This window comes from Aulonocara sp. 'chitande type north' Nkhata Bay, linkage group LG6, assembly GCF_057382095.1.
Source record: "Aulonocara sp. 'chitande type north' Nkhata Bay isolate Kocher_YH1m ecotype deep benthic linkage group LG6, A_spYH_male_GT1.1, whole genome shotgun sequence".
Taxonomy (NCBI): Eukaryota; Metazoa; Chordata; class Actinopteri; order Cichliformes; family Cichlidae; genus Aulonocara; species Aulonocara sp. 'chitande type north' Nkhata Bay.
The window spans coordinates 10,813,830-10,838,736 of NC_141349.1; the positions used below are offsets into that span (position 1 = coordinate 10,813,830).

The 24,907-nt window shown below is 41.9% G+C and overlaps 1 protein-coding gene and 1 pseudogene across 1 annotated transcript; both read left to right on the top strand.

The window, feature by feature from the left end:
* Positions 1 to 272: 272 nt before the first annotated feature.
* Positions 273 to 15,735, top strand: LOC147327279 (somatostatin receptor type 3-like). Its single transcript, XM_086294900.1, has 2 exons — positions 273 to 365; positions 14,191 to 15,735. The coding sequence occupies exon 2, from the start codon at positions 14,256 to 14,258 to the stop codon at positions 15,036 to 15,038; it is 783 nt and encodes a 260-aa protein (XP_086151026.1). The 5' UTR covers positions 273 to 365; positions 14,191 to 14,255; the 3' UTR covers positions 15,039 to 15,735.
* Positions 15,736 to 17,680: 1,945 nt separating this feature from the next.
* Positions 17,681 to 19,105, top strand: LOC147327280 (ras-related C3 botulinum toxin substrate 2-like; annotated as a pseudogene).
* Positions 19,106 to 24,907: the final 5,802 nt, after the last annotated feature.

The following is a 24,907-nucleotide window of genomic DNA, read 5'->3' on the forward strand; positions in this document are numbered from 1 at the left end:
ATTTGCGCTCAGCTACGAGAGAGGATAATACAGGATGTGATTAAGCCGAGCATAACCATTATAATATAATGTATATATAAAACATCTAAAACTGTTTCTAGAACTAGGGTTGTGGTTTCTATTGGTTAAGAGAGTTGCTAATACGTCGTGTCTGCAGGGTCCTCGAAATTCCAACAAAAAACAGAGAGAAAGAAAAAAAAAGAAACACGGGCGCGTGTGTGCGCGCGTGGGTATTGTAGGTGGAGGCTGTTCTTACAAACCCCCTCAGCTCTCAGAGCTCTGAGACAGTCTCCGCTGTTCACGGCTCCGAGTGAGTCTGTTCTCAGCTGAAGTGCAGACCGGTGAAACACAGTGAGCGGATAGTTGTAAGTATTTTTTTCCCTTCGTCATGTCTTTAGTCTCTGTTTAGAGTGTGCAGGACAGCCTTTTTAATCCACACTGCCGCTAACACAAGCCTGTGAAAATGAAGCGTCGTTAAGTTTGTCTTACTTAGTAACATAAACTTGATGGCTCGTCCAAACAACAGCAGCCATTGCCGTCAGCTGGATACATTTTTATTTGCAGAATTCACCTGTGATAGCGGACAGCACACAGCCATAAACTCGTGCTTACATGTAAATACATCAGGTGAAGGTCGCTGGTGTCGTGTTTAGGTTCACTTCAGCAGTCTGTGCTTTGTGTGTTGCTCGTGTCTTTCTGTTTTGTCCTAGTTGTTGCTGTGTATTGGTGGGATTTATTTTAATCTCTAATACTCTTTATTAATGTGAGATATATTTCGCGTCGTGTCTCTGGAGGTGCAGCAAGCCAAAAACATTATCAGTCACGGTGCTCATCTGTCTGCTGCTGATACAGAACTCCTGGAATTACTGTAAAAATGAGGATTTTTGTGTATGTGGCTTTTAAAAACGATACAGGTGGAAGTGGAGGCCTTGATTTGCTCTAAAGGGTCACACATACAAAAAGGGGACTGGAATAGAAATTGAACTCAAACTAAAAACAAAAAATGCAGAATTAAGAGGAATAGGAGTCACGAGAGAAGAGATGAGGAGAAACCAAGTGAGATGAAGAAGGGTGACATGCAGTGTAGGAGATAGAAGAAGAGATGAGGGGAAAACAACAACAGGGTAGAGAGGAAATAAAAGAAAGAGGAAAGAAGAGGAAGGAATATGAAATCTGCTCCACTATCACTGATAAGGTTTAGAACACTGTTATTGAAGCCCTGCTGCTTGAATTAATGGACTGCTGTGAAACAAGTAAAAAAAAAAATTAACCTCTACGTGACCCTTTGTTTTCTCTTTCTTTCACTGTCCGAGGAAACAGAGCTTTTAATTTAATTGGTCACCACTCTTTAGCTTTTAAAGCTTTTCATTCTCGTCTGTTCACCTGTGGTACGTTTTTTTTTTCATAAACTGCATGTGTCCTGCACGCTGTGTAGGAAGAGGATAAAAGTGTTGCTGATATTGGTTTTAGCAGAACTGTGGCAATGCATGTAAGCATTAATGCACCCCCCACAAATTCCTGTATACCTTCCCAAAAATCTACCCTCCACAAGCAGTGTGACACTGTGGGTGCTGCAGTCTCCTGTGTTTTTTAACTTCAGTCACTGCCTTAGGGCCAAATGACTCATGTGTGCACACGAACACCTCCCTGCGTGTTTATCTATCCATAGATAAGTCCATCCATATGTGTCGTTCGGAAAAACTGAAATACAACCAAAACCATTCTGTGACCATGTTTGCATTTGCAGATCTTTGATCCACATGACATGCTTGTAAGATTATTGATCACACTCTGTGCAATCTGTGAGCACTTGTCAGCTTTGTAATAAAAAGTGTGGAGGCGGGCAGCGGTGTGGAGGTGACTGGATCCAGTCCAAATCTGTTTATTAAACCGCAACAGAGGAAGTAGATTCCCTGAGGGAGTAGGACTAATGGATAGCCAATTAGCTGATGGTGTATCTCTGCTCAATCTATGCTCTCCTGCTTCGAGTGAAATTGCTTTAAAAAAAAAAAAAGAACGGTGGACGAGAGGGTTTGTTCCCTGCGCCTTAGGGTCGGGGAACGGGTCCTGACTGTCATCTGCGCTTATGCACCGAGTGGCAGTTCAGAGTACCCAGCCTTCTTAGAGTCCCTGGGGGGGGGGGGTGCTGGAGGGTGCTCCACCTGGAGACTCTGTTGTCCTGCTGGGAGACTTCAATGCTCACGTGGGTAACGACAGCGAGACCTGGAGGGGCGTGATTGGGAGGAACGGCCTCCCTGATCTGAACCCGAGCGGTGCTTTGTTATTGGACTTCTGTGCTAATCACAGTTTGGCCATAACGAACACCCTGTTCGAACATAAGAGTGTCCATAAGTGCACGTGGCACCAGGACGCTCTAGGCCGTAGGTCGATGATCGATTTTGTAATCGTATCAGCAGACCTGCGACCATATGTTCTGGACACTCGGGTAAAGAGAGGGGCTGAGCTGTCAACTGATCACCACCTGGTGGTGAGTTGGATCAGGTGGCGGGGGAGGACGCTGGACAGACCTGGTGCACCTAAACGCGTAGTGAGGGTGTGCTGGGAACGTCTAGCCCCAGTCCGCGAGATCTTCAACGCACACCTCCGGCAGAGCTTCAACAGCATTCCGAGGGAGACTGGGGACATTGAGTCCGAATGGACCATGTTCAGCGTCTCCATTGCCGAAGCTGCTGCATTGAGCTGCGGCCGCAAGGTGGTTGGTGCCTGCCGCGGTGGTAATCCCCGAACCAAATGGTGGACACCAGAGGTGAAGGGAGCCACCAGGCTGAAGAAGGAGTCCTATCGGGCTTGGTTAGCCTGTGGGACTCCGGAGGCAGCGGACAGGTATCGACAGGCCAAGCGGAATGCGGCTCGGGCAGTGGCTGAAGCAAAAACTCGGGTGTGGGAGGAGTTCGGAGAGGCCATGGAAAAAGACTTTCGGACTGCCTCGAAGAGATTCTGGCAAACCGTCAGGCGTCTCAGGAGGGGAAAGCGGTGCTCTACCTGCACTGTGTATAGTGCTGGCGGAGCGCTACTGACGTCGACTGAGAAAATTGTCAGGCGGTGGAAGGAATACTTCGAGGACCTCCTTAATCCTACTGACACGTCTTCCGAGGAGGAAGCAGAGTCTGGGGATGAGGGGAATGACCCGCCAATTTCCGGGGGCGAGGTCACTGAGGCAGTTAAACAACTCCTTGGTGGCAGAGCCCCTGGTGTTGATGAGGTCCGCCCCGAGTTCCTGAAGGCTCTGGACGTTGTAGGGCTGTCCTGGTTGACACGCCTCTGCAATGTTGCGTGGAGATCAGGGGCAGTACCTGTGGACTGGCAGACCGGGGTGGTGGTCCCCATCTTTAAGAAGGGGGACCGGAGGGTGTGTTCCAACTACAGGGGGATCACACTCCTCAGCCTCCCTGGGAAAGTCTATGCCAGGGTGCTGGAAAGGAGAGTTCGTCCGCTAGTCGAACCTCGGATACAGGAGGAACAATGCGGTTTTCGTCCTGGTCGCGGAACACTGGACCAGCTCTTTATCTTCTCCAGGATACTTGAGGGTGCATGGGAGTTTGCCCAACCAGTCTACATGTGTTTTGTGGACTTGGAGAAGGCATTCGACCGTGTCCCTCGGGGTGTCCTGTGGGAGGTGTTGCGGGAGTATGGGGTGTCTGGCCCATTGCTACGGGCCATTCGATCCCTATACAACCGTTGCAAGAGCTTGGTTCGCATTGCCGGCAATAAGTCGGACTCGTTCCCGGTGGGTGATGGGCTCCGCCAGGGCTGCCCTTTGTCTCCGGTTCTGTTCATAATTTTTATGGACAGGATTTCTAGGCGCAGCCAAGTGGCGGAGGGCTTTCGCTTCGGTGGCCTCAGAATCTCATCTCTGATTTTTGCAGATGATGTGGTTCTGTTGGCTTCATCGGGTGAGGGCCTCCAGCTCGCACTGGAACGGTTCGCAGCCGAGTGTGAAGCAGCGGGAATGAGGATCAGCACCTCCAAATCTGAGGCCATGGTTCTCAGCCGGAAAAGGGTGGAGTGCCCACTCCGGGTCGGGGATGAGTTCCTGCCCCAAGTGGAGGAGCTCAAGTATCTCGGGGTCTTGTTCGCGAGTGATGGGAGAAGGGAGCCGGAGATCGACAGACGGATTGGGGCTGCGGCTGCAGTAATGCAGACGCTGCACCGGTCCGTCGTGGTGAAGAGGGAGCTGAGTGTAAAAGCGAAGCTCTCAATTTACCGGTCGATCTACGTCCCTACCCTCACCTATGGCCACGAGCTGTGGGTAGTGACCGAAAGAACGAGATCGCGGATACAAGCGGCGGAAATGAGCTTCCTCCGAAGGGTGGCTGGCCTCTCCCTTAGAGATAGGGTGAGAAGTTCGGCCATCCGGGAGGGGCTCAGAGTAGAGCAGCTGCTGCTCCACATCGAAAGGAGCCAGCTGAGGTGGTTCGGGCATCTGACAAGGATGCCCCCTGGGCGCCTCCTGGGTGAGGTGTTCCAGGCATGTCCCACCGGGAGGAGGCCCCGGGGCAGACCCAGGACACGCTGGAGAGATTATATCTCTCGGCTGGCCTGGGAACGCCTTGGTGTTCCCCCGGATGAGCTGGAGGAGGTGGCTGGGGAGAGGGAGGTCTGGGCCTCTTTGCTTAGGCTGCTGCCCCCGCGACCCGGCTCCGGATAAAGCGGATGAAGATGGATGGATGGATGGATGGAAAAAAAAAGAACATTACTGTGTATTACATGTCATAAACAGTGTACACACATCACAAACCCACTATTTTCCCCAAAGAAATATCACAAATGAATATTTATAGTCCAAATATTTGCCTTGCTGAAAGCATATATGTGTTTTTGTGAAAATACAAGCTTAGGATCTTTGTACTTTGGGCTAAAGTAACTCACAAATGTTTACTGGTCTATCTTGCAAAGATGGGGCTTTAGTAACTGTAGATATTGAATAGGCGAAATTTAGTAAACAAAAAGTACAATATTTCACACTGATAATATTATCACTATTTAAATGTTACCTAAAGTCAAACACTCTACATAAAATTTGGACCCAATCACAACAAGAGCACATACTCTTTTGTGGACTACTGCTTTGAAGCTTCAAGTTTGTCATTTTGGCTGTCACCATTGTTTTTCTTTGGAAGTAAACAATGGCCATATTTGGATGAGAGGCTGTAGTGCTAGCAGCTAGTTAGAAGCTAATGTGGTTTATCTTGATTAGCAACTTGCATACATAGACTGAAGCATATTCATACAGTATTACAATTTAAGTCACAGACCTTTTTGTGACAGAAGACATATAATTTGCCAGATAAACTCGTTAAAATGGTCCAAAATAGCACAAACATGTTCAGTGATTTTTAACTAGCTGAGGTGTTACCTAGCATTTGCTAGCAGCTTTAGCGACCCTAACCCTGGAGACTGCTGCCAACCTAGAATGTACTGACTTTGGTAAGCTTTTTTTAAATGTGTGTGTCATTAGCATTATTGTTGTATTTTATTGGCATATAATGCAAATTCACAGATGCAGGAGTGTGTTTCAAGCTCCAGTCTCTAAATGTTTTGTCTACACGAAGTGTACATATACTTAGGTGTGTTCATGTCCAAGCTCAAAGCGTCGCAGCAAGGAATTCAAGTGATGATTTTGTGCAGCATCATCGTCGTGTGATGATCAGTTGTATCCACAATTATAACTAACATTATAAACCATATGAAATAAATGGACAGATGCACATAAATGTATATAATTTATGCTGCAATTCCTTGGCACCTTCTTAATGACAGCTTGATGAGTAAGGCTTTGAAATCTATTTTGTGCAGTGAGTGATGGTTACTCTTCCCCATTACCCTTTATGAGATACCCTCTGCAGCCTGGTGGCCACACCACCAACAGTCTTTGCTTTTTCCTGTCCTATTTTTTATATGCTAGGAATAAGGGTGGCAAAAAAAGAAAAGACCAGACTGACATTAAAAGAAACAATAGAAATGCCCTAAAATGCACTTAGTGAATGTAACAATAATGAGCGGCCCTTTGGGCAATCAGCAGGCATTCACTTCCCCAACGAAACAGTTGCCAGACAGGCGTCTGTGTTAATGGGTACCTTGTGGCCTCTAGATTGCATCAGGAGGTTGTTTGTTCCAAGCTGTGGATTGAACAATTACGAGGTATTACGCAGGCGTCAACAGAGTTTTCAGTGAGGAGGAAACATGTATTTACCACCAGTATCAACCATGTAATCATCACCAGGCCTCTTATAAAGAGAGTCACCATTAATGTTAGTATAAATGCTTTCCAAAAATTCAACTATTGAAATTTATTCAAGGACATCTCTTTTTCGTCTCTTATGCTCTCTTTTGTCTTTATGAGTGGTTAATCACACCAGAAATATGAGAGGTTAAAGCCAAATTGATGGTTGTACAACACGTAATGGTGATAGGAAAAAAACAAAAACATTAAAAAAAAACATGGAAACTGATGTTAAAAGTGTTTATTAAAGCATCGTGCACCAAACCGCTGTCAGCATGAATGTGGATTTTTTAAAGTTTTCAGCTTGTCCCTTTGAAAGACACAACAGCTGAAGCTCACAGCAGGTGCAAGCTATTTTCATTAGCAGAAACCACAACAATAGTATCCAGGGTTATTATGTGCCAAGCAATTGTCGCTTCACCAGCTAATCTCTAAGTACAATACTGCTAGTGTCGCTTTGCAGTTATGAGCAAGCATCATTATGGAAATAACTCAAATCAAATCAAATCACTTTTATTGTCACATCACATGTGCAGGTACATTGGTACAGTACATGTGAGTGAAATTCTTGTGTGCGAGCTTCACAAGCAACAGAGTTGTGCAAAATACAATAACGTAAACAAGCAAAATACAAGAATGGCTAAATCTGAAACTAATAAATATATGTACAATATATAATCGTATATGCATTTCTGGATGTGTATACTAAATGTTTTTCTACGTGTGTGTGTGTGTGTGTGTGTGTGTGTGTGTGTATACACATATTTTACAATTAAATAGAGTAAACAATAAAATAAAATATATAAAAATATACAGAGTTGAGACATGTGCAAAACAGTGGCATTACTGTACCGTATGGAGTGCATAATGTTGAAGTTCCAGTAGTGAAGCTGAGGTGTCTATGACGTGTTCAGCAGTCTGATGGCCTGGTGGAAGAAGCTGTCTCTCAGTCTGCTGGTTCGGGACCGGATGCTGCAGAACCTCCTTCTGAGGGAAGTAGTCTGAACAGTTTATGGCTGGGGTGACTGGAGTCCTTGATGATCCTCCCCGCTTTCCTCAGGCAGCGCTTCCTGTAGATGTCTTGGAGGGAGGGAAGCTCACCTCCAATTATCCGTTCAGAGCGCCGCACTACTCGCTGGAGAGCTTTGCAGTTGTAGGCGGTGCTGTTGCCATACCAGGTGGTGATGCATCCAGTGAGGATGCTCTCAATGGCACAGTGATAGAAGGTCCTGAGGATGCGGAGGTTCATGCCAAATCTTTTCAGTCTCCTGAGAAAGAAGAGGCGCTGTTGCGCCTTCTTCACTGTTTTGTTTATGTGTACTGACCACGTAAGATCCTCAGCCAGATGTACCCCAAGGAACCGGAAGCTGCTCACTCTCTCCACAGCAGCGCTGTTGATGGTGATGGGGGTGTGTACTTCTCTGCACTTCCGGAAGTCCACTATCAACTCCTTTGTCTTTGCGACGTTGAGTGTGAGATGGTTGTCTTGACACCAGTGGGTCAGGGCGCTGACCTCCTCCCTGTAGGCCGTCTCATCACCGTTGGTGATAAGACCCACCACTGTAGTGTCGTCCGCAAACTTCACAATGATGTTGGAGTTGTTAGTGGCTGTGCAGTCGTAGGTGTAGAGTGAGTACAGGAGAGGGCTCAGTACACACCCCTGTGGAGCACCAGTGTTCAGTGTGATGGGGGATGAGGTGATGCTGCCCAGTCTGACCACTTGGCGTCTGTCAGACAGGAAGCTAAGGATCCAGCTGCAGAGGGAGCTGCTCAGTCCTAGATCCTGCAGTTTCCTGTCCAGCTTCGAGGGAACGATGGTATTGAATGCTGAGCTGTAATCTACAAACAGCATTCTCACATACGTGTCTCTCTTCTCCAGGTGTCACAGGGCAGTATGTAGTGTCAGAGCTATGGCATCATCAGTGGACCTGTTGTGGCGGTATGCGAACTGAATTTGGGATTCAGTGATGTTGTGGATGAACAGCTGGAATGATCGATATGGGAGTAGAGAAGTGTGTTGTCCTGCAGTGTCAGCCGTGGCATCCAGTTATGAGTACACACACCTTCAGTGAATTCCATCGAGGCACAATAACTGCTGAGGTGGTGCATGACTCAGTATAATAGTCTTTCCTCTGGAAAAGGCTCTGAAAATCTCAAGATGACATCTTGGCTTCAGCTAATTCAAAGGCTAACTGTAAAGCCTATGCTGAAATACACTGAGGCTTCAGTGAAAGTGGATTTTATTTTCTACTGATTCATGAGGAACAAAGTGACATGCATTTGTTGGTAATCACAAACTGAGTTTGCAGCATTGAGTTTAGTCAGAGTTGAATTAGAGCAGTGAGAAAGTCTCTGACGTGAAAGCCTAAAGGTGTTCAAGCCAGCACAGGAAAACATGGGACTGATGAGATTAAGAAAAAACACATTGAACTGTAATGTCGTTAAAGTGTGTAGTGAACAAGTGGATAGAAAGGACTGCTGCTTAGACCACCGACAGTTTGAAAGCGTTGCATAATTTCGGTAAGTTATGAACTGCTGCCTCAAATTATACTGTACAAATGGACTGATTCTTACATAGCTTTCACTTTTCTACTCTCCCGGAGTACTCAAAGCGCTCTATACAACATGCCACAATCACCCAATCTCACAAGCACTGTCTCTAAACTGAGTGCTTTCTATTGACATTCACACACATTCATACTCCAATGGATGCATCGGAGAGCAACCTGGGGTTAGTATCTTGCCCAAGGATACATGAGCCAGGGATCGAACCACCAACCTTCCGATCAGTAGGTGATCTGCTCTACCTCCGGAGCTGCAGTCACCCCACCCAGGCCTCTCATTGTACTGCCTCAGCAAATAGGTACAATTTCACCAGTTCATTTGTAAACCCTGTGCTGTCTCACTTAAACAGGGTTTTTTTCTTTAAATATATTTACATTCAATTTATTAATTTTAAAAAATCAGAAATCAAGGTTTTAAATTTAATTTTTTATTCTTTTTCATTGTGTCACTTTGTAAAATTAATATATATTATATTTTTTATTCAGTCTCATATGTGGCATATGGCATTCACTTATTATTAATAGTTAAATTACTGTAAATGACAACCAGTAAGTTACCATTAAAGTTTAATGATCAGGCAAAATACATATTTCAGTTACACATGAGATTTTTTTCTACATTTATTTTTTTCAGCACAGCTTCAACGTCATTTAAGTTTTTTCCTGCTTGCACAGAATGATAAGGTTACGAAACCACAGAAGATTACCGTTTCACGCTCTCGATCCAGTCTTGAGTCTTTTCCAAATGTGTTTGATATTCAAATTTGTATGCTTGGCATTTGCTTTTCCCTGCTGCAGCCACAAAATGAGGTAAAAAGTGGGGAAAGTGAACCAGAACACTGAATTAGTAAGCCATATGACTGGATAACCTTGTTTGCCAGAATGATAGAGTAATCCTTGAGATGTGAAATAATAAAAAAGTAAGTACCTTCCTATTTTTAACAAACTTTCTAGCTTCTGTTTCTCCGGATGTCTGCATTAGGAGAGAACAGACTATGCAAAATTTGCCAAACCAGCAGCTCAATCATATTTTGTGTTGAGCCTATTATTTTAAGATTTGCTTTGAAAACTATACATATTCCATTCTATGCCACAAATGGCAGATAAATATAGATATGTATAGCAAACAAGTGAACATTTAGAATTGTAATCATCACTTCAGCTAGCATCAGACTTTAAATAACAACCAGTTAACATAAATTTACCCTGAGATCTCTAAGACTATATTATCTTCACTCTGCAGATGCACAGAGGGCAGGTTTTGTGTACACACATGCACAAATGCATTTGTCACACACCTGGCCTCTCACACACAATACTCTTTGTATTTGAATGTAAATGCAAGGACTCTTCAATCAGCAGTCATTCAGACTCTCACTTATCTCGTCAATTTGCTCCATGCAGGGACCTTTAAGCCTTGTCTTGACCTTATGTTACCATAGCAACACCTCCTGGGAGGGTTTTCACAGAGCTGCTCGTGCAATGGCAGACAAGAGAAGTGATGCACTTCAGGAAGAAAAATTGTCAGTCTGCTCTTATTGTGTTTATCAGAGATTAGGGTGGGAGGCAATAGCAAAGGCAAAATGAGGAGAGTGTAGGGGAGTGTGTGTGTGATTAGGTTAGCCTTGCTGACTGTTCACATCTCAGTGGGACATTCAGTGACTATCTAATGTATGGTGTGAGTAAAAAACAAAACAAAAGATACCTGCAACCACTCCTGTTTGTGTTATGGAACCATTAAACTTCTTATTTCCCCTTTTATATATTAATTAACAGATATTCTCGTTATGACAGTGATATGTTAGAAAATCATTTGTCTTCACTAACCATGGATGTGAATTGCATTACTATAGTTTTTATATGTTCAATTCCATTTTATTATTATAGTGCCAATTCACAGCCACAGTTGCCTCAAGGCGCTTTCTATCACAAGACAAAGATCCTACAAAATCATAGAGAAAAACCCAGCAATTCACTGTGAGCAACCACATGGCAACAGAGGGGAGGAAGAACTCATTTTAATAAGAGGCAACATGTGGCAGTACCAGGCTCAGGAAGGGGCAGCCTTGTGCTGTGACTGGCTGCTGAATGAGAGGAAAGAGAAGGAGGAAAAGGGAGCATAGAGAGACAAGGACAGAACTTGAAGGTAATTGTGGATTTTTTTAAGCTTAATAAATGATGCACATACTAGCCACAAGGTTGGATTACAAAGAGAATGCACTCCAAATAGTCACAATGTGTAACCACAGAAAGGTTTTGGTTTCCTACTATTTGTTCATTATCTATCCAAAACTGTTTTTTTAATAAATTTTGGAACCATAAAAACCAGAACGATAATTTTTTTTATATTTTTTATTTAAGGAGACAGGATTTAAGAGTGAGCACTGGCTCTTGTGCCTCAGCTGATTTTTAATATTTTGCTGAACCACTTTTACTGCATTACAACATTCTTTTCTTTTGTGTACTCCTGATACGCTTTATTGAAAAGGACTTATTGAGACTTTATACGTCACTCAAGTTCACTGACTGGAAAAAAAAATCAATGACTGAGGCCAGAGAAATAATTGGTGCCTCGATTTAATCTGTTGAACCATTTTAGCTCCGTGTCTTTGTACAGTGTGACACCTGAACGTTGTACAACTCCATATTCACAATCACAGCACTGTTTGTGATACGAAGCCTGTCAAAGGTTAGTCAAGAAGACTGTCTCACGTTTATACCACCCATTCATGTTCCCTCTCACACAGCACCTAGTTTATAAAGGCGACTGACTGATGATGTTCCTCTCTGTGTTTATCATAGTTTCTGTCTCTTATCCAATTTTTTGCACTGTGGTCATTTAAAAAATGTCTAAGCCTCTGCTGCTCTCTGTGGTCATTTCCTTGTCAGATTGATGGAAAACTCTTCCACCCCATTCATCCTCACTTTTAATCAGGACCTCTGTCCTCAGGTCCATCCATTAATCTCACCATTTGTCATGCTCCACATCACATCCATCCAGATCTCCAGCATCATCCTTCACCCCTGCGCTGCTATCACCACCGTCTAGACTCCCTCCAGGGGATTTTTCCAGTACAGCTCAATATATCACTACTCCCTTATATGATGATGTCACAATAGGATCTCTTCACTAAAGACTCCTTACACAATGTGCACACATTATAAAAAAATCCATCTTAGCCTTCTTTCATTTGAATAATTTCTGATTTAAACATGAGGTTTTAAAAGCCTAAATAACCCCAAGTATAAGTGTAATTCGATATTAGGTACAAGTTAATATTTCTATATTTATCGACTTCTTGTCTTTACCCTGTTGCTTCATAAAAGCAGTAGCAGCATTAAGCAGTTGAGATCCACGGCATATACCATCCTCTGGCATTCACATTTAGTAATTGAGGTCATGACCTATGGATGGCTCTTAGGTTTGGTCTAAAAACTGTACATAAGGATTGACATTCACCATGATTTGATCACGTGTTTGACCAGTGAACACTGTGGTCTTATTCTCCACTGGTGGTACTGGTGCCCTTTAGGTTGTAATGAATGAAATGTAATTAAAGCAAAGCAAAAAAAATCTCCAAACACTGAAAGAGAATTCAGTCATGCTTCAAAGTGTGTACATTTCCTGTGTGCTGCCAATATTTGTACTTATTTTAATCTAAAGTAACTGTCTCTGGGGGATTCTTTAGTGGTGTATATAATTCACCTTACCTTCCCCGCTCTTCCGCTCATCTTCACATCTGCATTAATGTACTTTACTCAGTTGAGGTCGCAGAAGATATGCCTCTGCTATTTTTCCCCCATAGGTCAGTGCATTTTGTTCCACCAATTATTAACCATCGCTGTGAGGGATGAGGGTGTGCCTGTGTGTGGAACAGTGGTGATTAAGAAGCTGGGATGGCTTCATAAACAAGTCTCGTACTAATAAAACTAAATACCTTATGTCTGTGTTCTGGTGCTCGCTTGCTTTGTTGTGACGGAAGGAAGGTTGTTATGTTTATTAATAGCTTAGTATTCATCAAGCCACTGGGCAGATATGGCCAAACTTTTGAAACTTTTAGGTGTTGTCCAACATCAGCAGCAGTCAACGTTATGTGTACATAGAAAAGTGTGTCTTTGTCAATACATGTTGTTGCCTGTTCATTCTCTCTTACTGCTGTGTATGCCATTGTTTTCTATGTTTTATCTTTCTTTGCTACATATCTTTTAGAGACACAGTTTTATATTTTATTAAACTGGCTCACTCATTCTCTTGCCAATAGTAAGATGAAAAATGTAATAGTGCTTGCACGTCTATTTTTGACAGAAGCCTGTTAAAACATTTAAATACCCCTAAAGCTCACATTAGCTAGTTATATAGTATTGTTGTCTAGATGCAAAAAAATGTCACTTGTGAGTTTTACAGAGAAGACATAAACACTAAACATGCAGCAAAAGTCTCCTGCCCACTTGAAACCAAGAACAATACAGCACTTGAGTGCCGGCTGTCTCCAGGCAACCTCAAGGTAACAAGACTTCCCAAGTTGCTGTCTATCCAATAATAATTTAAAGTCCATACTAGCAAAGAACAATCTAAGACGTGATGGGAAATCTGTTACCTTTACACAGTCAGCCTAGATGTTTCCTCTAAAACTCTAAAACACAATTATAATGCAGTTTAGTTGAAGTTTCATGGACCTGGATTAACGTTACATTAATGATAATCCAGGTGCTAAATAACACCGAGCACCTTTCTTACTCCTAAGGGTTTTACATAAATTCTATACTTTGACAAAAACTATTATTATGTACTATATTTATATTTTAAAGTTAAGCAACAAGTTTGCTGCAGTGTGTATAATTGCATGCAAACTGTGTGCTGTGTCTATTCCACCATGTAAAGCAGGGTTCCCCAATCCCAGTCCACGGGGGCCGGTGTCCCTGCAGGTTTTAGATCTCACCCTGGGTCAACACACCTGAATCACATGATTAGTTCATTACCAGGCCTCTGGAGAACTTCAAGACATGTTAAGAAGGTAATTTATCCATTTAAATCAGCTGTGATGGATCAAGGACACATCTAAAACCTGCAGGGACACCGGCCCTCGTGGACTGGGATTGGGGACCCCTGATGTAAAGGATGCTACAAAGGATGAAGCATTTTCTCCAACAACAGATCTGCTCGAACAGAAACTGAAAACAGAACTCAGAAAAGGTCCCAGAAGAAACTTTATAGCTTTACAGACACATTTCAGTGGACGAACAACCAACACGGCTGATTTGTTGGAAGAGTTGATTAACTGGACATCTCCGAAATGTTAGAATACACCTTTAATGCATTAATTGCTTTATATTTCATGTCCACATGAAGTGTGCTAAATTAATTAACTTTGCTTTCTGTAGGGCTGCTGATCTTCTACTGATGTGAGCTTACCAACAACTGTTGCCTGATAGTCGTTAACGCCTCGATGGAGCTCGTCCAGTTTGCTTTGCTGCCTCAGGAAGTCCCTACAGCTACCTGGAGCAACACCTCTGCCCCCTCCTACTCTCATTTCCTGCTCCTTTCTACTCCCTCCGAACCGCTTCACAGCTTCAACCAAGATGACACTTCGTTTCTCCTTAACAGCTCCTGTCAAAATTGCACCAAAAGTAAACCAGGATCCCTCCCTGGCTTGGCTGGAATCTTCATCCCACTCATTTATGGCATCGTTTGTGTCGTTGGCTTGGTGGGAAACACTCTGGTCATCCATGTTGTTGTCAACTACACAAAACACGAGTCAGTCACAAACATCTACATCCTCAATCTAGCCATTGCAGATGAGCTTTTCATGCTGGGCCTACCCTTCTTGGCGGTACAGAACGCTTTGCTCTCGTGGCCTTTCGGCTCTCTGATGTGCCGAGTGGTTATGACAGTGGATGCCATCAACCAGTTTACCAGCATCTTTTGTCTAACTGTGATGTCAGTGGACCGATACCTGGCTGTGGTGCATCCCATCCGCTCTTCTTGGTGGCGGCGCCCCCACGTGGCTAAGGCTATCAGTGGCACCGTTTGGGCGGGGTCCTTTGTGGTGGTGCTGCCGGTAGTGGTGTTCGCGGATGTGCTGAAGGATGATGGGAACTGCAGCATCGTGTGGCCTGAACCAGCAGAAGTGTGGAAGACATCGTTTATTGTCTACACGTGCACTGTTGGATTCTTCTGCCCCCTGCTGGTCATCTGCTTGTGCTACCTGCTGATCGTCATCAAGGTATGACTTTTAGAGTAACACTGAAATAATTTGAGTTTTTAAGATAAAGGAGGAAGTATGAGGCTGCAAACTGTTTTAAGAGTATTGTGGCTGCAGTCAACTAATGTTGATGTACTTGATTGACATTTTATGATTGACATTTAACTGTTCATCCACTGTCTAAAAAAAGCCATTTCCTTTAAGGCCACTCTTACACCCTCAGGAAAGGGCTAGGGGATGAGGGGATTAACAATGATAAGCTCAGGGGACAGATAACGAGTCAACTATACTGTTATATCACTCCAACAAAGGATGTCAACAGACTAGAATCTGCTGAAAAGACAAGAAATGGGTAATCAAAGAAAAACTTCACTCTCACATAGGGCACTGGCTGCTCACTACTAGCTCAAACACAGCGATAAACTCATCGTCAAATACGTCAAAGCACATCACTACACAAGCCTCTGCAGGCTGGGAAACAAACACCTAAGGTCACCACAGTACTGACACTGGCGTACACCGAGGAGCTCTTCACAAGCTTGTATCCAGCTATACACTGGCTCCTCAGGAGAAATGGGCGGCAGCTGAACCTGTGGGAGCCTGCTAGGGTTATAACAGCCACCCTCACTTTAAGCCAGCTTTCTTCTGTTCATTATAAACAGGTTGAAAGAGCAGGCGGTGGCTGTGTTCACAGCCAGAGCTGTGAGCATGAGATGACCATATTAACGATGTCCCCACATATTACACAGATAAACAAGCAGTAAACACTGTCCTAAACCTCACTGTGCACAGCGATTACTTGCACATGCATTGGCCACAAGGTTTACAAATTTGGGCCATGTTTAACATGAGTATCTAATTTTAACAGTATACACCAATGAGGCTTAATATTATGATCACTGATAGGTGAAGTGAATAACACTGATTATTTCTTTATCGGGGCACCTGTTAGTGGGTGGGATGTATTACAGAGCAACTGAACATTTTGTAGTCAAAGTTTATGAGTTAAAAGCAGAAAAATGGGCGAGCACAGGGATTTGAGTAAGTCTGCAATATTAATAATATTAATATTGTGATGGCTGGATCATCTCCAAACTGCAGCTCTTGTGGGGGGTTCCCGGCTTGCAGTAGTATCTATCAAAAGTGGTCCAAGGAAGGCGCAGTGGTGAACCAGCAACAGGGTCATGTGCAGCGCATGAGGCTGCATAGCTGCAGACCAGTCAGGGTGCCCGTGCTGACCTCTGTCCATTCATGAAAGCACCAAAAATGGGCACATGAGCATCAGAACTGAACCACGGAGCAACAGAAATACATGGCCTCTAAAGCTGTGCCGTCTTTCAGCAACGCAAACATGTTTCAGGACTGGTTTAAAGAGTACAACAACATGTTTAAGGTTGAGAAGCTCCGAGGCCCCACCTCGCAACTTCCAGAACTTAAAGGATCTGTTGCTAGAATCTTGTTGCAGATACAGCACACCTTCAGGGCTCCAGTGGAGTCCATTCTTCAGGGCTGTTTTGGTATCAAAAGGGGGACCTGTGGCCTGTGGTCATAATGTTATCCCTGATCGGTAGCTGCATGAGTGTGTGTGTACACTGTTACTGTAACTTGTTTATATGTAAACAAGGTTATAACTTTTCATCTTCCACTTTCACAGTTGCTAATCTTTTTGCAGTCATGATTAACATTGCTCATGTTGACTCATTGTGAATCATGTTGCTGCATCTGTGGGAAACATAAATGAACTTTGGGAACATAATGGCTCCTTCCACACTAAAACTCTGTCTCGGTTATTTTTGTTTAAAAAAAAGAACCTCACTCCTCTCCACAGTGACGTCCTCCTAAACTTACATTACTCAGAAAATCTGCCAACATGTGCGTAGATGCTGAAGCCCAACGTAAATGGACTACACTCTGTTAATATCACTAATGGCACAGGAGGATGAGTGTACTTAAGTAGTATTTGCACAGACCTAATGGAAAAGCAGAGTGTGCCATGGTTAGCAGGTGTTTCTACATTTTGGGAGAAAAACAGCAATCAGACTGCGTGAATGTTGTTCTTCCAGCAATCTGAACTCTTAACTCTATAAATATGTTTAAACAACAAACAGAATCACGTATATCCTCCCTAACCACCAGCAGGATCTCAGATCGTGTTGACTGTTTGCCATAGTTCTATGTTTGACAGTTTACGTTATTTCAGTGACTTTTCTATTTCAGGAAATCCATCCATCTTTTTAACTACTGGGTCATTAAGGAGACTGAAGCCCATCCCAGCTGTCATTAGGCAAAGGGTGGGGTAGACCTCGGACAGGCCATAAAACAGGATTAATCTGGTACACTAGTCTCTTTCTTTCTGTAAAAAAACATCTGTGTCTGCAAACATTTGTGTTATCAGTTTCATTTGAGCCTGAATACATTTTGGATGAAATTTCTCAAGTTTTTAAAAATGAGAAATTAAACTGTTATTCTACTATGAGACCACACGGGGGCAGCCCTGCCTTATTATGTATTATTCTCTCTTACTAGACATGGTTAGGATGGCTTTTGTGTCAAACTAACCAAAGTAATGTTGTTGGTTAATGTTTTTGTGAACAGTGGTATTTCAAGTATGGTCCTGTTTTTTTTCTCCATTACAGGAGTTTCACTGGTTAAACAATCAGTGAATTGAAAGATTGTTGAATGAATGAATAACCAATGAAATGAAAGGTTGCCTATGACTTGTTGGCTGATCGCTGACCTTCTCTACTCTCCCCACAGATTCGACAAATATTCAGCTAATGTGATGGTGGACAGCAAGCCGGTCAACCTGGGCCTCTGGGATACAGCTGGACAGGAAGATTATGACAGGCTCCGCCCACTGATCTAGCCACAGACGGTACAGAATCACACATACACACACAGGCACACACAGTAACTAATGGACATAAAGTTACACAGACAGAACTTATATAACATGTCAGCTAATTAAAACTGCAGCAGCAATTCTAATTCTTTGTCTCCTTGTCTCTCCATCCAGGATGTTTTCCTAATCTGCTTCTCCCTGGTTAGCCCGGCATCCTATGAGAACGTCAGAGCTAAGGTGAGTTTTGGCTGTTTTTTATGAGGCCTGTCTCTCAGCTGCCGAGGAACAAAATGTAAAAAAGAACAAACGGAACAAAAGCAGGAATTTATTATAGAGAAAAAAAATAGGTACTTGGATTACAAAATGGAGAAAAAGCCTAAACAGGTCTAATAATTGATGTGAATGAATGATTGATGCTGTGGGTGAAAGTTGGATGATGTATTTCTCTCATCTTTAATAGCTACAGCATATCATTTGTTTTTCATGCCTTCATCCACCTTTCTGTAACACCTGGCATCAGAGCTTCATCTCCCTCCACCTTTGATTCTGTTTTTTGCCTCTAACACGTTCCTTGATTTTGCGTGTTCCCCTTTCTTGCCTCTTATTTAGTTTTCCTTTACTCTGTATTCTGCCAGTGGTACCCTGAGGTCCGTCACCACTGCCCCTCCACGCCCATCATCCTGGTTGGCACTAAGCTGGATCTGAGGGATGAAAAGGATACCATTGAGAAACTGAAGGACAAGAAGCTGGCGCCTATCACCTATCCACAGGGCCTAGCTCTGGCTAAGGAGATAGGTCAGTCACTCTTACTTTATTTGCTTGAAAAGCACTTTAAGATTTGAAGCTCTCCTCACCAGTGAAGATATGAAACTAGCAGATGAAGATGCTAGAGAACTTTGTAGCCTGACTGCCTCTGCAAATTTTTGTTATTCCCCTCATTTCCTGGCATCACAGTAAAAGTATAGTAGCTGTAGTTGACTATAGTGTTCTTTGAAAGTTGAACTTATTCTTCTCCACTACCAGCAAACCTTTCTTCTCTTACTTTGTCTTTGTAGTTCTTTCTCTTCTTTTATTAACATATATGTGTCTTCGCATGTATAGATGCAGTCAAATACCTGGAGTGCTCAGCCTTGACCCAGCGTGGTCTGAAGACTGTGTTTGATGAGGCCATTCGTGCCGTCCTCTGCCCTCAGCCCGCCAAGGTCAAGAAGAAGCCCTGCTCGCTGCTGTAAACGGTACGACTGAATAAAACACAGAGGAAGAGGAGGAGGAGAGATTAGACGTTTGAGAGAAGAGAGAAACAAAGTGAACTCGCTCATTAAATCAACACATAAAGTAGAGTAGAGGTTTGAGGGCTTCTTTTCTTTTCTTTGAACATAAGTCTGAAGCTATTCAATCAAGCCTTTTATTTGTCACATGCAATGTTTACATCTGCAGTGAAATTGGACCCCCCCCCCCCCCCCTGAACATACATACATATCAGCTCCAGCCTTGAGACCACAGCTGACACCGATACGGTAGCTGCATGAAATGATGGTGGTTTTCCTTTAGTGCGAACAACTGCATGTCAATTTCACAGTTGGTCTAACAGTCCGTCACTGGTCTCTCAGTCTCCCGTTGGAGAGCTTCTCTGAGATGTTATCAATCTTGTGCTCAGAGAGCAGAGACTGCCGTGAGCTTCTCCAAGATCTTATCCGTGCTGCGTTCAATGAGCCCATTTTGAGAAGTCACGACCCGTCCCATCATTTCCATCATAGCGGGCAGCCTTGTGGGGTTTTGAAAAGCCAATTCTGCTATCTTTGATAAGCCAGGGCCAAGCCAACTCCGAACAACAAGAACCCTGTTATCGTGGTTCCGAAAAGGTAGATGTCTACAATGTTCTCGATTGACAGTCCCGCCAGGCACACGACCCTCCAGTTCCTCCACCCGTCCATTGTGTATCCGGCAGGAAAGGACACTCGGACTTACTCAAGCCCAGGCTTCTCGTTGAGAAGAGGGTGTCACTTGCAATCAGGGACCAGTTGTTCAAATCCATAATTCCTCTTTTAGGTTGTAACAGACCGTGAGAGTCATCCAGGGCAAAAGTAGAAAAGTAGACGAGACTAGACAAGGACATTGAGAAGCCAAGCAGGAAAGAGAAGGAAGAGGGAGAGGAGAAAAGTGCGACTGCCTTCATCCAGAGCCAAACGAGAAAGGAAACTGTAGACACTTATCACTAAGAGGTGATTCAGAAGTTTGTTCTTGCACATATAATGGACAGAAACATTAAAGAGAAAAGAAAAGACATAAATGAACACAACACAAGACAGAAAAGTTTCACATGCTTTGTACTCAATTTCATTTTTTTGCAGAGGAAAAATAAATTTGTCCTGAATATTGTTGGAGTAATTTTGTCCCACAGGCATCAATTTAACCCCATGATTTATGTGACCTTTGTTTTAGACTCTCACAGGAGCACAGAAGAAGAGAAAAGGACTGCAGACCCTGAAGAATATATGCAAATCTGCCATGTCTCTAATGTATATCTACAACTTTAAACAAAACAAAAAACAAAACAATGTATGGTGTGCAGGTTTGCTATTGTTTTAGAAATGCCAACGAGCTCTTAAGTCCAAATCCAGACGCTGCCCAGACAGGATTTCTTTGTAAAATATATCAGTTTAGAGATTATAGACCCTTTGAGTTTAAGTGTAAGTCTGAGAGCAGCATGCTGCCTTCATCTAAAGTACTGCCAACAATATATATGTGTTTCATGAAACCTAAAATAAAAATAACTTTTGTAACTGAAATAAACACAGTGTTTCAGTATGATTTGTTCACTGTGCTGTTTTCAGGGTGATGAATGTAAGGAGCAGAAATGGTCGTTTGTGAGGAAGCAAGCAACAAGCAAACTTGTGTCTGAATAAGATTTATTAACAAATGTATTATTTGTTGTGCTATTAAAATAAAAATAAAACATTTGATTGCACAAAAGATTCACATTATTTCTCCACAACATGTGACCTTTTGGATTGAATGCCTATACTCAACTATGGGGGATATAAAATTCTCATTTTGATACAGCTGCTGATATCGCCTATACTCTATCCTTATTTACATATTGTGGAGAACAGCATCTTTTTCTGGTGGTGAGTTGAAAATGTTCAGACTCAAACAGCACTTTCAGTTTTGCAGTTTAATGTTTGACCAGCTTTTTTGCCAAAACACCTTCATGTTTCAATCATTTTAGTAATCCTGCGAACAGTTAATCATGTCACATGGTGCTCAGCTGTGATTTTATTTGTTATTTAATTAATACAGTTTAATGTCTTATAATATAGATAGCTACACAGGCATACAGAGAGATTGTTTACTTTATTAATCCCCAGTGCGACTGAAGATTAAACTGAATATAAAGCATTTAAAAGAAGCTCAATCTTAAACTCATAACAGAACAGTAATGTTAGTCCATATAAAACTGATGTGGAATATTTTCCTCTTGAATTATTAGGTTAACTTTGATATTTTGTGGTTAGTTTGCCAGGATGATGACTGTCACCTCTCTGCCTTTCTGCAAGAGGCTCCATATGCCGCTGTTCTAGTGGATACTGTAAAAATAAATAAGCAATGATATATGATAATACATTATCATTAAACTCTTAACTATACAGTAGTAGTAAAAAATATTTTACTACTTTCCAAATATCAATGAAAGTATAGGCATTCATGTAATAATAATAATAATAATAATAATAATAATGAACATGAATTATGTTTCATTCACAAAATATTTTCTCTTGCCAGTTAGTATTGTATTGTAGTGGTATTGTAATTTTCAGGAGACTGACAGTAACAGAAATTAATTCCATAGACAAGAAATCAACATGGACGTGGACCGCCACACTGCAAAACATTTGGTAATCTTTTCTGAATGGTTTATAGTTATGACCCTATTAAGGATACACAGAAGACAATGGACGAATGGACAAAATAAAGCATGTAGAGTACTTTTCAAATTCTTTTTGGTGTTTGCTCAAATATGGGACCTTAAATAATTTTTTTTTAATAATATAATTTAACTAGACCATACCTAGAATTTTTTTGTGGTACATTTCCCTGATGACAGATCCTGATTTAATTTCATGGTTGGAAGGACCAGGAAAAATTCTAAAAATTGTTTGAGTTGAGACAAAATGACCCTATTAGCAAATCACCATCGGTTTAAGAAAGGACACAAAAAAATTCAGTTAACATACAAAATCTGATATGAAAGAGGCAACACACAGTCTAACTCTTTTGTTTTTATGTTGCATAATACAGAGAAAAACTGTTTTTACGACACTAATGATGCCAGTAACAGTCGCTGTTGGGGAGGACAGTTTACACTGAGCATGTGCAGTTTAAAGATGCCTTTTATTTTTAAGGAGGAAACCATCCTGAGCTGCTAGCTGTCCAGTTTAAAATCTATAGTGAAGCACTTTCTGATGTCTTCTTATTCCTTTTCAGTATTGTGGATGTTTTGTTCAATATTTCCTTTTTGATGTTTGTTTACCAGCCGTATTGGTATCAATACTTCCTGTTATTTAGCCGTAAATAGCCATTGTAGTGTCTTTGATTGAGATATGACTTATCGATCGTATTGATAATTTACGGAGAGCTTAGAGATGGATATCTGTGTAAGTAATGGCACAGCTTTTTTCCCCTTTTTTGTTTTTAGAATTAAGATTTTAAGAAAAGAAAAACAATTAAACCGTAGCTGAATCTGATCAGAGGAAAAGAGGTATCCGTCAGCTGTGACGCTGCGTTCTCGTTGATCTCCTTGAGATCTGAATGACATCAAACTTATTTTTGAAGTTTGCATTTACCCTGTTGTATTAAAAGAATACCTAAAGTTTCATTAGAACCATTAGAGAATTTTTTGTTAACCTGTTTACTGGTCTTGATTATGCATCAAGTCAGAATCTGAAATTCATTTTTTTTAAAAAGGACGTAAAAACTCCCACGTTTTACAGCGTCGGCTATGCGGAGGCTGCCAGGCGTCGTATTTACACACCCATGGATGTTTAACTGTATTTATTGCGTACAAATAAATGTGAAATAAAGATAGCTTAAATGGAACAAGACTCTGTTTTAACACTTAATTCCTGCATCCACCTGTTTAAAATATATTATTTTAAAATAATGTGTTACATGACTACACAGAAGGATGTTTCAGCTCAGTATATAGCAAATAGAAAAAATATAAATAATTCTTAATTTTAAAATAAACATTAATCTGATTATTAAAAAAAATTATTGGACAAAAAGTACATGGAAAAAAGAACTCGGTGAAATGGAAAAAATAAAGTTCAATATCTTGAAAATCAAATAGAATACAAGCTTTGTTTTCTTCCTTGTTTTCTGTATTTATCTGTTTGTATAAGACAAACAGTTTATCATAAGTAACTGAAAGTCTTTCGGCTCTTCGAAGAAAAACTGATGGAATCCAACAAATAAACATAACTAAAAACTGCAGCCTCAAAAGTAAAACTCATTTGTTGCTGATAACGAACGCAAATCCAAAGTGTTGTTGTTCCCACCCCAGAGCAGCAGGTGGCAGCAGCACGATACAAAGGAACTGTACTGTACTGGGATTTCTGTTCGTTTTTGTTTTTATTTTCCAAAAGAAGAAGCTGTTTTTAACGTAAACTGTTGATTATAGAGTTTTTTGTTGCAGTTTGACCTTCAGCTGAACTTAATGTTGGGTTTCTATTGATTTTAGAGAAGCTATTCGCTGAGAGGTTGTCATAATTCATGCATGAAAGGGTTAAAACATATCCTTTGTTTCATTTTTTAGTGAAACTCTGGTAGAGTAGCTTTGAAACTGATAATTCAGCATATACTAAAAAATAAAGCCTTTTCTTACAGTATATTTGTGTGTATTTTATTTTGCAATATTTCTAATTACCACACTTAAAAGTGAACAGCCTATAATGCTATCATGACTCATCACTCAAACGCATCTTTTTCTCTCCGTTTTGGCCTTCCGTCCACACTGAGACAGCGTTTTCGGTCAAGGAAAGCGCAGCGTTTTGAAAACGCTCTCCAAAGCGTATACATTTGACGCCGTTTTCGCATAGCATTGTGGAAAGCGAACTGGAGCCTTTTTAAAAACAATGACACATTGTAGACTACGTCCACACATACACGGGTATTTCTGAAAACTGAGATTTTTCGTTTTTTTTTTAAATCCCATTCACACCTCAACACCAAAAACGAAGGAAAATGCTGCCAGGAGCATGCCAAAGCAACAGGTGGCGCTATATTCCTAACCGTGTAGAAATGTTGGCCAATCAGATGTCTAGACGCCTGGGCGGGAAAGAGTAAACAAAGATGGCGGCGCAAAGAAGCAGAACCCAGTACTATGTGTGGAGGGACCGTAACTGTCTGTGTATGTAAGCATTTAAACACTACAGAGAGTAAAATTAACAGTATTTTGTCTAAGTCCGCCATTGTAGAAATTAATTTCACCGAAAGAATAACTTGGCGCACAGTGTGACGTCAAAAAAGGCGCACACCTTTGACCCTGCGTTTTCTCCGTTTTCCTTGTCCATAGTAAACGCAAAAACGGAGTTCTTGAAAATCTCCACCCAGGCAGGAATTTTTAAAACTCTCCGTTTTCAGTGGATAAATCTACGTTTTCAAAAATACCCATACATGTGGACATAGCCTAGTCAAGTGATGCAATCATGTGATAAATTGTGACAGCCCCGTTAAAGATTAATATCAGTTTGTACATCCTCCAGATAGCTTTTCTTCAAATTCTTTAATTCTCAATCGCTTTTGTAACTTTGTACTTTTGTATTACTTGCAGCAACAACTCCACCTCATTGTTAGTCCATTTAAAAAACTAGTCGCTTTTCCTTTTCATTTTGCTGCATGTTTCAAAGAGCCGGAAAGTAAATAAACGGCAGACAGAAATGAGGCAGGTCGAGTCACCTTGCGTTTCACGCATGCGCAGTGCTGGAACAACTCTGTCAAAACGGTAGTTTGGACACGAGCATTTTCAGACAAAAACACCTTTTTCAAATTGATC